The 17,497-nt window shown below is 42.5% G+C and overlaps 1 protein-coding gene across 1 annotated transcript in view; it reads right to left on the reverse strand.

The window, feature by feature from the left end:
• PTPDC1 (protein tyrosine phosphatase domain containing 1) overlaps positions 1-17,497 on the reverse strand; it is a 99,032-nt gene that overhangs the window by 12,095 nt on the left and 69,440 nt on the right. The window contains exons 3-7 of the mRNA XM_066257435.1: positions 10,847-11,018; positions 7,960-8,040; positions 7,618-7,736; positions 6,465-6,602; positions 3,151-4,370 (exon numbers count right to left, since the gene is read on the reverse strand). Coding sequence (XP_066113532.1) covers positions 3,151-4,370; positions 6,465-6,602; positions 7,618-7,736; positions 7,960-8,040; positions 10,847-11,018 — 1,730 coding nt within the window. The remainder of the gene's footprint in view (positions 1-3,150; positions 4,371-6,464; positions 6,603-7,617; positions 7,737-7,959; positions 8,041-10,846; positions 11,019-17,497) is intronic.

Raw genomic sequence — 17,497 nt, forward strand, 5'->3', positions numbered from 1 at the left:
TGTCTATTTCTTCTACCAGGTTAGGGAAGTTTTCCATCATTATTTTTTCAAAGTTCTTGATCCTTTTCTCTTCTGCCCCCCTCTCCAGAGGCAAATGTTGGTATGCTTAAGGTGCCCCAGAGATTCCTTATACTATCCTCATTTCTTGGATTCTTTTTTCCTTTTTGCTGTTCTGATCGTGTGTTTCCTGCTTATCTTCCAAACTGCTGATTTGATCCTCTGTTTCATGTACTCTATTGTTGATTCAATCTATAATGTACCTTTTTTTAATGTTTATTTTATTGATTTTACAGAGAGAAAGAGAGTGAAAGACAGACAGGAACAACGATCTGTCCTTATATGTGCCCTGACCAGGGATTAAACCAGCAACCTCTGTGCTTTAGGACAGTGCTCTAACCAACCGGAGTATCCGGCCAGGACTGTGTACTGTAGTCTTCATTTGAGTTATTGTCATCTTCATTTCTGACTAGTTCTTTTATATGTTTTCTGTCTCCACTTTATGCTTATCTCTTTGTTGAAGTTCTTACTGAGATCATCCTTAAAAAGTGTTTTGAATTCTGCATCTGGTAGATGGCTTGTCTCCATTTTGTTGAGTTCTTTTTCTGAAATTTTACTGTTCTTTCATTTGGGACATGTTTCTTAGCTTCCTCATTTTGGCTGCCTCCCTGTGTTTGTTTCTATGTATTAGGTAGAGCAGCTACGTCTATGTAGTAGATGTCCTAAAGCGTCTAGTGGTGGAACAGGATCTCAGGGAATTACCAGGGAGGGGTAAACAGTGTTAGCCAAGCTCATGCAGACTCAGATATGGTGCTCACCTGCCAGCCTGTGAGGGCAAGCTCAGCAAAGGAAATATGGCTTCTGCCAGCACTTCTGTCTGGCAGAAAGCTGCTCCTTCAGCCCTCACTGGACAATTTAGTTCTTCCCTGTATGTTCCTGGAGCATTTCAAACTGCAGCGAGAGTCTGAATAAGTCTGTGCACGGGCCCTTTAAAAGAAACACCGGAAACTCCAGATCCTCCGTCTCACTCAGCCACAGTCCCTGCTGGTTTTCACAGTGAGAAATTATGCAGACTTCTCCTGGACTGGAACCCTGAGCTGGGGGAACCTGGTGTGGGGCTGGAACCCCTCGTTCCATAGGGTGGATCTCCACAGGGGAGATATCCTGTTATATTATTTTAAATTGCCATACGAGGGTGCGGGATCAACCTGATCCGAGTCCCACTCCTCCTACCCGTCTCGACAGGGCTTCTTCTTTTTATATCCTAGTTCTAGGACTTCTGTTCAGCTAGGTCCAGGCAGTTTGGAATGATGCTTGTTCTGTGGTTTAGTTGTAATTTTGATGTGGTTGTGGGAGAAAGCCTTTGGACAAGTTAACTGAAAGCCCCCTCGTTTTACTCTTTCCAGAATTCAACTAATTTGTTTTTATTACTGAAAGGCTTATAATAAAATCTAGAAAAGAAAGAAAAAGGGAACCTATCCAAACAAAATGGCTGTGTTCACCTCTCGAGAATGCTTTCACATATATTATTACACGTTGAAACAATCTGGCCCATGTACCACACTGAGCAGTGTAGGTACAAGGGGGGCTGCCCCAAGAGGGGGCGCGAGCTGTTGCACCCAAGGCCAAAGGGCTGCAGCCAGCTACCATGACCACAGCAGTGCAGCAGAAAGGCCTACTGACTTAGTGCAAAGCTTGTTCAGTTTACTACAGGAAATAAGGAGCACACTTCATGTTGAAAAAACAATACATTTAACTATTTGTTATACAAAACACAATTCTGACGGAAAGAACATAAAGTGCCCTCCTCCCTTTACAGGTATAAGAGGGGAGAAGCTCCACGCCCATTCCCACCTCTGCCTCTGGAAGGTTCTGGCGCTCCTGGAAAGGGTACATACCTTGTTAATCAATGGCAGAAGAACAGCTATGCAAATAACTCGTGGTAGATTACAGGCTAAAAAGTCAAAATTTCTTTTTTCTTTTTCTTTTTTTAAGATGAGAGGAGAGTAGATAGTGAGACACACTCCTGCATGCACCCCAACCAGGATCCACCTGGCAGCCCTGTCTGGGGCCAATGAGTATCAAGCTATTTTTAGCACCTGAGGCCATCACTTGGCCAAAGTATATATGTTAATCTCAGTGCCTGGAGCCACACTTGAACCAACTGAGCCACTGGCTGCAGGAAGGGAAGAGGGAGAGAAAGGGGAGAGGGGAGGAGAAACAGATGGTTGCTTTTCCAGTGTGCCCTGACTGAGAATCAAACCCAGGACATCCATACGCTGGGCCGACATTCTATCCACTGAGCCACTGGCTAGGACCAAGATTTCAGTTAGCCAGGACTCAATGGGTACGCCCACATTTGGGCAGTTCACCTGTTTCTAGTAACTAAATCTGTAAGACCTGCCTTTCTTTAGATCAGCCTCTCATGTAGGGTAGAGTGTGGCTGATTTAAGATGGTTTTTCTAGTGAAAGTACAACATAAAACCGGGTTAAAATGTTAAATTTCACATTCTAATTTCAGTAAAAGCAAGGTAATGGACCCCAAAGACCTAATTTCAGAAACCAACAGCACCCAGGTACTCTGTAGCCCATCCCATTTGCTTTCCAGATTTTCCAGATCTGAGTGGCCTCACGGGGCAGGACTGGGAGTCTGCAAGCGGGAATGCTAGCAGACAGCATCTATCACACGTCCCCCCAACCTCATTCAACACTAGTGTGGATGAGTTTGGAAAAGAATTTGCTCTGATTGCATCTACATGTTAGTGGTTCTCAAAGCATGGCTCCCTGCTAGGCCTTGGGCTGGCCTAGAGATCCCTCAGGTCAGTTCACAGCCATCTGCTATGGCCTGTCCATCTGTCCTTCAGTCTGTCCTGAAAAGCCAGCAAGAAGGAAGGAAGTTACCAATATAATCATATCCATGCCTTGCTTCCTCAGGCACCTCTTTCATAAGAGACTGAAGCAAGCCTGCACGGCAGCTGATGTCTGTCATTTCTAAGACACCAGGCTCTTGTTACAGCTAAGAAATCTGAAGTTCAAACTATTATACCAACATGTCTTCAAATTCCTACAACAAATAAATCTGGGAAATGTATGGCGTTTTTGCTCTGACGTAAGTATTTCCCAAGCATGTATAATTAAATGGAATGTAAATACCTGCCACATTTCTACCTTCCTTTTCACTTCCTCCTTTTCTGCAAACTCATTTAAGTTTGCCAGCGCTCTGGCCACCAGCATTCTCCTTTCTTCAACTCTCAGTTCAGATGGCAGAGCAGTGTGTGGAGTGCATTCGGCCACATCTTTGCTGTTCTGGGTGTTAGGTCCAACAGAGGACTGTGCTTTGGGGCTGGAGCCACAGTCCACAGGGCCACCACAGCCACCATGCACTACACACCGACACGGGGTCCCTTGCTGGGGAGAACAGAGTCGTTCCCTGGGAATATCTGCAGCGCTGGGTGGAAGTGGTTCCCCAGGGGTGTATAAAACTGAAACACCTGAAGAGAAGGTTCTACTCCGCTGTACTTCGGTTGAAATGTTCTTCCTTAGGAAGATGGGCGACCTGCCATCTTTGAGTCCTTCTAAGTCTCTCAATTTAGCCTGATTCCAGAAAGAAAATGCATTGTGGACCATCATTTCCTTGTTGGAATCTAGCTGTGGAGTCCGTGGGGCATCATAATGGCTTACGGGCATCTGCTGCCCAGAGCTGTGGTGAAACGAGGCCTGAGCAGGCGTTGTCCATGGAGTCCCCATCTGCCCCAGGAGCGACTCAGCCCTCTGCAAATCCGAGTCGCTGTAGCTGAGCTGCCTCTTCAGGCCAGTCAGGGGCTGAAGGCACGCTATATTCCGCCTCTTCCAAAGAGGGTCAAACTCTTGCTCACTGGAAAGAACTACATCCTGATTGTCAAAATCTGCCCTGACTGCAGTGGGGGTGAGAGAGTCTGATGCGTCACTGTCGTGCCTCAGTAACTCCCTGTCCAGCTGCATTGTGACCACCTCAGAAACGGTCTTTTCAATCTCGGCAGAGAGGCCAGGCACTTCCACTGCTTCCGTCACCACGGGCCTGTTCTCAGCTAAGTCCAGCAGCAATTTGCACACAAGGTGGATAATTTTTGGCACGTATTTCAGAAGTCGTGCCTCATAACCATGAAGCAGATGCTGCTGGCGAATCAAAAACTGTGTTAAGGTGACAGCATGTGCTTTGGGGTGAGAGCAAGAGAAAATGTTGCGAAGAGGAATCAGGAACTGAGTAAATTCCCTCACACACAGTAGCTGTCCTCGGGTTTGAATGGAATTGGGTCGCTTTGCCCGAACAAATATAATGGCTTGGTCAGCAGTCATTCTTGTCGCAAAAACTAAGTAACAGGCTATTAAAACACCTAAGTAATAAAGAGGAAAAGAGTGGATGAGAAAATCTTATATATATATTTTAAATTAATCACTTTGATGATTGAAATTTTGTAAGTGTTAGGAAACCATCTAAATACAGAAACATTTTAAGAATACTATAACTTCGCAACTTTTTGAAAAGATGTTAACATATTTACTAATCTATATGGTACCCCTCACTTTGAGAAAACTCAGTGTCCCCTATACCCAGGGGCAAGCACAGAAACTGTCACAGTGAAGCTAAGTGTGGACGAAGGGGAGATGACTGAGCAAGTTCAAGTCAGGGGGAATAACTGAGTAACTGTGGAGTGAGGGATAACGAAGAGTGGAGCAATGGTGGAATGGTGGAGTAGGTGTGGGCTGAGGGGGGATGACTGACCACATGTGGAGTGAGAGGGGATGACTGAGTGAGTATGAAGTGAGGGAGAATGACCAAGAGTGGAGAGTGAGGAATGACTGAGTACATGTACAGTAAGTGAGAAATGACTGAGTAAGTATGGAGTTAGGGGGAATCACTGAGTAAGTCAAAGTAAGTGAGGAATGACAGAGTAAGGGTGGAATAAGAAGTGATGACTAAGTGTGAAGTGAGGCGGGTGACTCAGAAACTGCAGAGCGATGGGGGATGGCTGGGTAAGTGTGCAGTAAGAGGAAATGACAAACTGTGGAGTGAGGAGGTTGGTGAAGGAATTGTGGAATAAGGGAAGATGCTTAAGTATGGAGTAAGGGGGGTCACAGAGGAAGGGTGGAGTAAGGGGGGATCACCAAGTAAGGGTGGAGTAGGGGAGAATCATTGAGGAAGGGTGGAGTAAGGGGGGTCACCGAGTATGGAATAAGGGGGGGGATCACTGAGGAAGAATGGAGTAAGGAGGGATCACCAAGTGTGAAGTACGGGATGGGCAAATGATCTGGATATTTATCCTCCTTAATCCCAACTCCAACATGGGAGAAATAAAATCCTGTTTCTATTTCCTATGTAACAGTATTTGAAAATTTCCATTCAATGAATCCACACCCTGCACTTGGAACTGCCCACGGCTGCCTTTCCCATTAATAGTTAGTTGCCGCACCCCTGCCTGTCATTTTACCAACTTGAATATTTTTTAACTTGGGAATTATTCATATTCACAATCTATTTCTTTTCTGACAATTCTTGGGAACTTGTTTCTACACTAATAAGTGTTTTTCTCCATACCATTATATAATTCTATATTGCTATAAGCACTTAATAGTAAGGAAAACAGCCTTAACAGTACAAACATTATGCATTCTTATTAATTTCAAATTTAAATGAATGATGAAAAGGTAAAAATTAATCCATTAGTTCAAATATAATAATTATATCAAAGATAAAGGAAATCAAAAGATATCTGTGTGATTTACCAAATCTGTGAGTATCATTCCATATATCAGAACCTCTGAAAACTGCATGTTCTCCCAGGGTGTGGTAGGTAGGGTCATATCTTTCTCACTAGGACAGGGAAGGGCTTAGTGTAAGTATGAAACATCTGCAGACCTATTCATGGAATCCCTCAGAAGAGCAAAATTCCGGCTCTACCCTAAGAGCTGATGGTACTGAGTAGAACTGAGTCCTCACCCTAACGAAGCTCCCGGGCAGGGGCAACTCCATGGCTGTTGCACAGGTAACCTGTGGTCAAGCTCAGGTGTCTGGGTGAAGCAAATGGCAGTGAAGATTCAAACCCAATGGTCTTTATTTCTACCTCAGGATCAGCATGACACTAAGATTCTGCTGTCCTTTTAAGTAAAATCATTGAATTTGATACAGAATTCTAAGCATGGGTACTCTCCTTAACAATAAAATTCTGACAGCCATGAATTGAAATATCAGCCCTTCTACTTATTGGATGTAGTAAATTACTAACCCTTCTTCAAAACTGACATTGTTGATAAAGACTTAATAAGACAGCAAATGTAAAATGCTTAGAACAATAAAACAATGCTTGCTATTTTCACTGTTACTTTGGCTAAGAAAAACAACATTTTAAAAGACATTCGGTACTAAGAAATATTACTCCTTTTATGTTTAAATATGCCACAAGACAATACAACCACCTTCTAGAATTTACCTGTTCGACCAAGCCCTGCATGACAATGGATAGCTACTTTTCCTTCTTGTAAGGCAAATGTCATCACCTTCACCATATCTAAGATGGTGGTAAGTGACGCAACACCATAATCCTTCCATCCAAAATTGTAGAAATAAACTGGGCAATGAAAAGAGAACAGAAAAAACAATCAACACACAGGAAAAACACTTGCAGGGATATCCGAAGTGAGTGAGTGAATTCATGAAAGGCAGAAGCTGCAGGGCACGCAGATCTCTGGAGGAGGCGGCCTAGGATGACAGGCTTTTCCCATTGCCAGTGAGTGTACTGTTAGCCTTTCTTACTGAGCACATTCTGTATTGCTTAGGGCATCTTCTGCTGAAACTCAGTCAGAAAGAATTATGGAAAAACAGGACTGGAAATTACTAAAGCCAATAACTACACCAAAATGCCTCAGCTCTGGAGAAAAAGCACACAATACTGGTTCAAGCACAGGAATGCATCTAAATGACTGATAAATGGCAAAAGATGATGCATACAAATTTTCTACCCACTGGGAAAAAAAAGGCCAGATACAAGCTTCTTAAAAAAAAGTTCTAAAATTGCACAGGTTGATTCTTTCCTTGGTGTGATGCCACCCAAATGCTCCTGTGATAAAGGAGCTTCTGGAGTTGTCACATAAGGAACCCACATCTACCCAGGGGCAGAACTGCTGTGCAGCACCAAAGCACCAGCAAGTGCTGGGTTCCAATCCTGCTCACATGGGTAAGCTGTGTGACCATGGGCAAACTACAACTTGCATAGCCTGTGTGGCCTTGTGTGTGAAGCAGAAACAGCTACGTTACCGGGCTGCTTCAAGGATAAAGTGAGATGGCAGGTCTGACACACTGTTAATGTTGACTAATGCATGCACTAACCTAATGTTGCCATCGTTCCCACAGGGTCTCCTCCCAGGTCCCTCTCACAGAGAAAGAAAGCCTGTACTCTCCACAGCAAGAGCACAGAAGAATGGTCACATTCTTTCAAGTCAAAGTTAGCTCATCTTCATGTTTAGGAGCCCTACTATATGCAGTAAGCATTTATTTCCATCACCTTTAAACCTAAGAGCTGAGCACACAAAAGTCTCTGAGTGCTGTCCGTGGTAACCCATGAAGAGGAGGGTGGAAGGACTTACTGCCAGCCTCCATGAAAGCTTCAGGAAGGTACGTGAATCCACTTTCTTGTTCCAGAGGGTTCCCACAGCTGGCATGCTCACCGGGCCGCTGCAGGTTAATGACTGTTGTTAAGCCATGGCTTAAAGGAAAAAAAGAAGATCAGCCATATTAGGAGTTACCTAGCATTTCTTTAAAGAAAGTAACCACTTTTGGCATTAAGAAACATTTTTAATTATTCTCAAATTTCTTATTTGAAATAAGTTCCTTATAGGTATTGTTAGAATAAAAACACTGAAGTCAAAAGCAATGGAAGAAAAAACACGAGTGGGCTTATTAAAGTGTGCGAGCAATGTGGCATTTACCTCTGAAACTGCTCGATGATTCGGTACTTCTCAAGGAGCTCCGTGGACGGGCGAGCCATTGCCAGAATGTTATCAGTGACCCTACAGACGGAAGGAGGGGCTGGTGAGAGGCACAAAGCCTAGAATGTTACAGCTCCAAGGACTGAGAGAGCAGGTATTAAGCCACTACTTTTTCTATGATTTCAGTAACTTTGTAAGATAAGAATCTCTTTATACAAATCTGGCTTCAATTTTGCATTATGATTAGGGCTCTAAGAAATGTTAGCAGCTTACATCTCTGGAAAAAATTCTAGGACATAAGTATTTTAAACTACAACAAAGCATTTTCAAGAACTCTTATGATAGAGAAACCTCAACTGGCAGCAAAGGTGACAGTCTAGGTCAGTTGTCCAAAGATTATTAACCAAATGAGGACTGACTAGGAGGCATTTCTAGCTCTTAAACTATCTGCAGTTGACCTATCTATGTATCAAATGGGAATGAAGACACCTCCTCGTAGGGCTGGTCTGAGAATTCAACATGGTGCAGATGGAAAGTCTTTAGCAAAAATTCCCACGTGCAGTTATTAATAAATGCTAAGTTATTGCAATTTAGCAAAATATAAAAGCTTTGGAATCAGTTGGGCCTGGTTTCAAATGCTGGTCTTTCTACTTTCTAGCTGTGTGGTATATTAGTTTCTCTGGACCTCAATTTTCTTCATCAATAAAATGACATTACCAATGCCTACTTCACAAAGAGTTTTATGGAGATAATAATTTAAAAGTGGCTTACACAGTGCTTGCCTGCAGCCAAATGCATGTTCACTGAGTGTGTGAATGGATAGGGACCCAACAAAAGGCTGTCCTCCATCGGGGCTCTGGCTTCACTGCATTCTGATTGAATTTCTCATTAGTATTCTGGTAATAAAGTACATCAGGCAGTCCATTGAAAGTTGTGGCTCAGATGAGCCTGAGAGGGGTAACATTTAACGTCCAGGGCAGAATCCAAAAAGACAGCAACTCCCCCCCTCTGGTAGTGTCTGAAATTCAACAGGAACACCCAAAGCTTTGGAACCCCCAAATTTAATAGTACTTAGTATGAGGTAAGGAGAGCTGCAACAAGAAATCAGCAGAGGTGAAAAACACATGGTTTGGGTGGAGGGACTGAGCAAAAAAGGACAAAAAGAAAGGAGGGGTAGAGAGAAAAAACTCATGACCATGAACAGTAGTGGGGGAGGTGGAGGAGGTAAAGGGGGATAAATGATGATGGTCAAAGACCTGACTTGGGGGGGGGTGAACACACAGTATAGTGTCAGAGACGTGTCACAGAATTGGGCACCTAAAATGTGTATAATTATGTTAACAGTGTCACCCCAATAAATTCAATTAAAAAAGAGAGATGATTTAGTCAACAATAAATCAAAAATATTAATGTGTGGCGCAGTGGATAAAGTGTTAACCTGGAACACTGAGGCTGCCGGTTCAAAATCCCGGGCTTGCCTGGTATATGAAAGTTGATGCTTCCTGCTCCTTGCCTCCTTCTCTCTCTCTCTCTCTCTCTCTCTCTCTCTCTCTTCCCTTTCTAAAATGAATAAAAATAAAATCTTATTAAAATAAAATAAAGGTGATTACTAAAATTAAAGTCATCTTCCTTTCTTTTAAAAAAAAAATTAATGTAGCCTTAAGCTTCATTATTAGAAATTTACTTGTCAGACCACACCTTAGGAATAGTGTTTGTATTTTCACAACATTCTTTATGAAAGCAAGTGACAGTCTAAAATATCATCTATGGAAAACAGAGGACCCCCAACTATATCACTATCTAAGTACTCAGCACATCCAATGTGAAAAAGTAGAGGTGCTAAGAGAAGCTGGTTGACAAATATCTAATCTATAAACAGATTCTTCCTATATAAAATGATCCACCACTAGAACTTTTATTTTTTATTTTATTTTATTTTATTTTGTGTGTGTGTGTGTGTGTGTGTGTGTGATAGAGAGGGACAACAGACAGGAAGGGAGAGAGATGAGAAGCATCAATTCTTTGTTCCGGCACCTTAGTTGTTCATTGATTGCTTTCTCATATGTGCCTTGACCAGGGGATTACAGCAGGGTGAGTGACCCCTTGCTCAAGCCAACCTGGTGAGCCTTGATCAAACTAGATGAGGCCATGCTCAAGCTGGTGACCTCAGGGTTTCAAACCTGGGTCCTCCATGTCCCAGTCTGATGCTCTATCCACTGCGCCACTGCTTGGTCAGGCACTGCTAAAATTCTTGAAACAGTAATTTGCTTTAAGTGCGTTCAAATGATATTTGGTTTATCACAACTTTTTAGACATCATTACATTGAAAAGATATACCTGACAGTTTACTATACTTATATACCATAACAACGCCAGCATTTTCTATTGTCCACTGAACCAACAGCTTGTACCGAGGTAGACTGAAAGTATATTGTGTCAAAATGGGTCCTTCCAATATAGGACCAAAATTAAGACAAGGCTAAAGCTTACCTGTGTGAAACTAAAAACTACATAGTACGTACCTCATAATTTTTGAAATTTATAGCTCGTTTTTATTCTAGTAATTTCTGAAATTCAATAGCAATGTAGTTATCTTTTCTTTAAAGATATTTACATACATTAGTTCATTTAGTTAAAAAAGGAGATCCTGTGGAGTTGGTTTTATTCTTTCCATTTCACAGATAAGAAAACTGAGCTTCAGAGTGCCTGTAGTATGAACAGGCTACAGCTCATCAGGCAGTAGAGCTGGGGGAGGAGGCAACGTTCTGACGTCAAAACCCCATACTCCTCTTCTACAGCCTCTTGCCAGTTGGCACTGCATACATCCTCAATCCCTTCTCCTACTGAGTGGCAGGTGAGAGCCCCCACAGAATGAAGGCTTACTCACCAGGACGAGTAGACGCCTTTAATGGCCTGCTCCTGTTCACTCCAGCGGGATGGATTCTCATACTTGCACGCTCTGCCCCCGCACGCCATGGAGCAGGCCATGTGTCCAGGGATGACATGCCGTAAACGCTCTCCGACTTTTGTATACTTTGGTGTTGGACGACCTGAATTGCCTGGAACATGCAAGGAAGGGACTCAAAATTCCACTCTCCAAAGTGAAGGACCTGGGAACAGCTTCCATTTCATCTCAGGACTGCAGACGAGGAGCTGGTGCTAACTACCCTTCATTCTGTCAAGATTAAAGCCATATCCACCGCATCTAGGTGCACTATCGCTTTATACAGGGGATGTTTTCATATACAATCTCCACATGTCGTACTGGCTGCGAAGAGGAAGACACTGTAAAAGTAGACCTTTTATAAGGGAGTGAGGTTTATTCAAAAACTACATTTTTAATGAAAAAACACAAAATATTCAATTATTTTATCTCCTATTACCTATCCACTGAAACTTCTCGCATAACAGAATGTAGAGTATAATGCAGAATTGTCAAAATTTAAAAAGGTATAAACATAGCACAGCCTCTTCACATTCCTTAAATTTAAACTCAAAGGTGTGGCAATCGTTAAGAAGAAAAGAACTTTTACTTTTTCTCCTGGGGCAAGCTGGGTTTCTCTTGACACAGCTGACAGAGGACGCAGCTACCATCACCTGGAGCGAGGACGAGGAGAGCATCTCGGTGGCGGAGCGGTGCTGCCCCTGCCCCTGCCCCTGCGACGGCAGTGTGGTGTCTGAGGAGTGCCTGCGCCCCTGTAAGAAGGAGCTGAGGAAGGGCATGGCCCAGAGCCACTGGGGCGGTTCCTGCATGGTGCTGGCCCCCAAGGGGAGAGCTGGAAGCTAGGAGATGTCAGCACCAACTCGCTCCAAGATGAAGTTATTGAGATATGAGCATCATTCTACATGATCTAACAGCCATTCAGGATAGGCTGACTTGTTTCCATAGTGACAAACAAAGAAACTACTGATTCCCACTCAGAGTTGCAAAGGCAAAGTCCCACATGAATGAAATGTTTAGGACAGACTGTTCAAAAATGTAGAGAAATAACATGTATTTTAAATAAATTATTTCTAAATTGCGATTATTCTATTTGCTTTTCAAATACATTTAAAAGATCTAACCACTTAAAAAATAACATCTAAAATACTGTAATAGATTTAGAAAAATGTCTTTATGATGCAAACACTGCCTTGTACGCACATACTAAAAGGTTTAAATTCTTTTATATCTTTCATATCTATTCTCTGAACATGTTGAAAAAATTCTCTTATTACTCCTCTCTGGAACAGGGCAGAGAGAAAATTGTAATGAAGTGGGACATGCTGGATAGCTTGTAACATTATTAAAACACTATTTCATTTTTCAAAACCAAAAAAAATCTGTTTTCTTGATAGAACTATTAAAGAAATACTTGAATAGAACAAATAGAGACATCTACAGGGCTGATATATTTATCAGAAAGCATTTACTTGTATATTTTTATTTTTAGAATGTAAAAACCCTTTTCTTGGTGATACCTTTATTGGACAGTTACAGGAGTCAAGCTTCTCAAGAATTTAAAACACAATTCTGTGTCTTTTTGACTAGGGAAAAAAAAGCGTGGATAATGTCTTAGCAGAGGCGGACAAAAAGAAAACTTCACCAAGTACCACATTCTTTAAGGGAAAGGGCTGAGGGGGAGGCTGTAACTGGAGGATGAAGAATAGAAAGAGAACAGAAACTCTAACAACCACCAACTGTCCGCCTCCTCCCCGGGGAATGTCAGGCTGCACTCCTTTCCCACACCCCACCCCACCCTCTCTCTGTCTCTGTCTCCAAAATAGTATTTTAGCCATATGTAGACTAAAATAATCTACTGCCACAGATAGGACTCTTTTTCCCCCCTGTTTTATTTTAACAGTTAATAATGCTTAAAGCAAGCACTTTTAAACATGCCCACCATCTCCCAACATGATGCACCCTGTCAAGACAATTTGGTGTTCTAGTTCCTACTCACGGGCAGCACCCCCTCCCCCCTGTCCTTGTTATTTTGTATACAGTAACAGAGAATAATTTTTTTTTTTTTTCAGAGACAGAGAGTGAGTCAGAGAGAGGGATAGACAGGGACAGATAGACAGGAATGGAGAGAGATGAGAAGCATCAATCATTAGTTTTTCATTGCGCGTTGCAACACCTTAGTTGTTCATTGATTGCTTTCTCGTATGTGCCTTGACTGTGGGCCTTCAGCAGACTGAGTAACCCCTTGCTGGAGCCAGCACCTTGGGTTCAAGCTGGTGGGCTTTTTGCTCAAACCATATGAGCCCGCGCTCAAGCTGGCGACCTCGGGGTCTCGAACCTGGGTCCTCTGCATCCCAGTCCGACGCTCTATCCACTGCGCCACCACCTGGTCAGGCCAGAGAATAATTTTTTAAATGCAACCAATCCAGGAAGCACAGCTCCCAAAGCTTTATAGGAGAGAAAAGAACAGGTGCAGTGTGGAAGGTAACCTGGAACCTTGTTGCGGTCCAGCCACAACAAGCCTATTACGGGGTCTTCGAACGGGAAAAGGTACGGAATTCATTAAAGATACATACATACAGATGGGTTCAGGAGGACGCCACGGCAAACGGTCTCTACTGTTCCTTAGCCGTAACGTGCCTGCTCCCTGAAACACGTCCACTTTTATTCATAGAAAAAATGGAGTCCATCAGCAATTCAATTAAGTTTCCAAGGCAACTCAAAGACAACCCCCACCATACCATCCAAATCTACTTTACACTAATAAGAAACTAGCTTCCAGCCTCCTCCGGAGAACATGGGTGAGACAAATGAGAATCAGGTGTAGCTCTTTGTTAACTAAGCAGGTAAGGTGGGATTTGGGCCCAGTACCTCTGTCCAGATTGTAAAAATACCATGTTTATTTATTTGGTCTCCAACAGAACCTGATGGCAGAGGTCCCAAATGCTCAAACTACGGGGTCTGTGTCTGCTACTGGCACGGGACTCAGACTCATTTCTGAACAAGTCTCCGTGAGCAGGTTAATGATGCCTTGTAGACAGGGCCAGAAGCCCAAGACTAGGGACCTACTGGGGCAATGACAGCAGAAATGGAGCAAAGCCTGGTGTGAAACAGTGCAGGGGCGGACAGATGACAGCGGACGTCAGGAACTGGAGACAGTGCCGGGACTTCCTGCCTCAGTGAGTGGCAGAGAGACACTGAAGCTGGGTAACACAAGCAACAGTGAGGAGACAGTCAGTGTCTAACAGCCTGGCTGGCAAGCTCCACTTGAGAGATACAAGGCCAGAGAGTCAGAGAGAGGGACAGATAGGGACAGACAGGCAGGAAGGAAGAGAGACGAGAAGCATCAATTCTTTGTTGCGGCTCCTTAGTTGTTCATTGATTGCTTCCTCACATGTGCCTTGACCGGGGAGCTACAGCAGAGTGAGTGACCCCTTGCTCAAGACAGTGACCTTTGGGTCCCTGCCTCATTACTGCTCCTACTCTTCTCACTTCCAAATATGCTGTCTCAAAAAAAAAAAAAAAAAAAAAAAAAAAAAAGTCAGGCTCCCAGAAAAAAAGGAGAAAACAATATAAAAGAGAATCCCCATAAGCAACCCTCACTCCCTTAAGCTGCTATAATCATCAGTGCACAAAGGGCCCCCTCCCAGAATAACAATGATGGGCAGGGCACTCCAGCCTCCACACCACAACACTTTTGTGACCACTGGGCTGTTTGCAGGTGGCCAATCAGACCCACCCACATTTTTACTCACACCCATCCAGAGTGATATTTAAGGAACAACACGAGACACTGGTCACTGCAAATATGAAATTATCTACATTTGTGATAAGCGCAATAAACAACAAAATTCAAAAGGAACCCTAAGAACTGGTAATTTCCTGTTAAACTCAAGATTTCAGAAAGGGCTAAGAGTTCCTACTTAAAACTTGGGCCCGAGAATGCGTGGGAGCAGGAACTCCATCTGGTCTCAGTCCTCAATCAATACAGGAGTCAGGTCCAGGAACTCGGCTAGAACTTCCTTTCCAGCCTCTCTTTTTGCACTTTTTGTGACAGGAGCTCACTTCTCACACAGCAACTAACTATTCAACTGCTGGGCAGCTCAACAAGTTTTCTAACGCTAAGTAAAAATCCATTTCTCTGTAAACACTGGTTCTAACCTGTCCCTCTAAAAATAAATAAAGAAAGCATCTCTTTGACTTGCAAGGTTTTTTTTTTTTAATTTTTAAATTGTATTTAGAAAATTAACTTTAACAGGGTGATACTGATCAATAAGAGTACATAGGTTTCAGGTAAACATCTCTATAGCATTTGAACTGTTGATTCTGTTGTGTACCCATCACCCAAAGTCAAATAATTTTCCATCACATTATATTTGTCTTAGGTTTTCAAATATATGAAGACAGAGCTTCTCTAAGACCTCCCCTATTTAGGATATTCATTGCTCAAACAACCCTAGTATACATTATTGTTTCCAGATCCTTCACTATGATTCCCCTTCTTCTGAGGGACCTCCTTCTCCTCCACAGCTAAACTCCTAGAAAAGCTGACCACATCTCCCATTTCCATTTGTCACTGGTCTCATTCTCAAACTCTATTTAACTCTGGTCTCTGCCTCCACCATCCACTGGAAACTGCTCTTAAAGTCTCCGATGGCCTCTGCTTCAAGGTGGACTGTCTTCTCTGACTGCTCAGCTGCATGCAACACAGTTGAACCACTTAGTTTTAATTTAAAAAACTTTTTGGAGAAGATTTGTTTTTTATTTTTAATCAGCCTCAAACTTACAGAGAAGTTATAACACAAAAAAATATTTTCTCTTGAACCATTTGAGAATAAACTGCAGACAGGCTGCCCCATTACTCCAAACAACAGCATTCATTCCCATAAACAAAGATGTTCTCTACAATTCCCCCAAATCAGAAAAATTACAATTGATATGTTACTAGTTGCCCTTTATTCCACAGACCTCATTCCAGCTTCCTGATGACCTCCATAGTCCTTATAGTAAAGTAGTACCATACAATATTCATACAATGCTGTGTTTAGTCATCATGTTTCTTTCACTTATTCCACTCTAGAGCAAGCTCCTCAGTCTTTCTTTGACTTTGATGCCCTTGACTTCAAAAAGTACAGGCCAGTAATTTTGTAGAATGCCTCTCAATTTGTCTCTTTCTTCATGATTAGATCCAAGAAGCCCGCATGTTCACTGGTAAAGAGCAGTAGAACATTTAGAAACCAAGTCTGGCGCTAGGTGTGCTCAGTGCTGTTAGAGTAATGTTACCAGCAGGCCCTCTCAGTGAACAGAGCTAAGGAATATGCGCACTATATACACGCACATAGACATATCACACATTTACATTGTACTTGTTTCTATATGTATACAGGTGCCGGGGTCCAGCCCCGGGGGGGATCCAGGGGTCCCACAGGAGGAGATGGCGTCGGCGAAAATCGAGTGAGAGAGCCGAATTCTTTATTCTTTGGTTAGCATTTACTGCCAGGCATCTCCCTCAATGGCTGGTCTAACATTACTTTTTATGCACACACACTAAGTTACAATCACATGGTATTTTGAATACATCATTGTTTTAGTTTCACTATGGTTACATATTTTTAGATAACAGTTAATTCATATCTATAAGCTACAAGTTAGGTGGTAAGTTATTCAAAGTACAGTTATACAATAGTAATAATAATATTGGTACAAACTTCTAAAAGATTAGTACTAATTAATAACTCTATTTTACTCTTGTTGTGAGTCAAGGGCACAGAAAGAGATAGCAGACGAAATCATCAAGGACTAGCAGAGGACCACCGCTTGCTCAGGGAAATAGCCTTGAGTTCATGTAGTGTCCTAATTCTTTCTCACAAGACTACAAAAGGCTTGCTATTAAGAAACTGACATAGTATAAAGAGTAATTTTTACTTAGAGATACATAGAGTGCACCTGCAAGATAGTTAGTAGCAACATAATATCAGAAGGCATTAGTTGCTACTGCTGCTATGAATCCCACCACATACCTCTCCTATTCTTGGAAAATACAAAAATCTCATGAGAATGTTTTACTGAGAAAAGCCCAGCAACTGCCTTTAGTGACAAAACAAGTCTTTTAACAAAACATTCTTTACTAGCCAGTTGCACTCCTATCCAAGGCCACGCAACAGGCCACTCCACTACACTTTACCTAAGATTCTAATGTCTAGTTAAACTTTATTCATTTACTATATTCATACACTAGTTAAGTTCTAACTTTATTCTTTCTAACATGATTAATAAGAAGAAGTTCTCCTACAAACTTAACCCTTTATGAGGGATATCATGGCCAGCCTCTTATGTTTATGAGCCCAGTTCAAGGGGCTTACAGGCTTTTCTGTGCAACTTACACCTTCTGTCTCATTTCCAAAGAAATTACTACAAATCTACAGGGAAAGCACGGTACTATTATCCCTGTGCCATAAATAATAGCACACACCCAGAAAAGGGGGGAATATAAGGCCAGATTAATTCAAAAGATTAAAGGGGGAAGTGTCGTTGTGCCTTTCCTTGCGGTGACTTTGTCAACCCGCAGCTGTTGGTCTTACTGCGGTGACTCTATCT

The sequence above is a fragment of the Saccopteryx bilineata genome, chromosome 2 (assembly GCF_036850765.1).
Source record: "Saccopteryx bilineata isolate mSacBil1 chromosome 2, mSacBil1_pri_phased_curated, whole genome shotgun sequence".
Lineage (NCBI taxonomy): Eukaryota > Metazoa > Chordata > Mammalia > Chiroptera > Emballonuridae > Saccopteryx > Saccopteryx bilineata.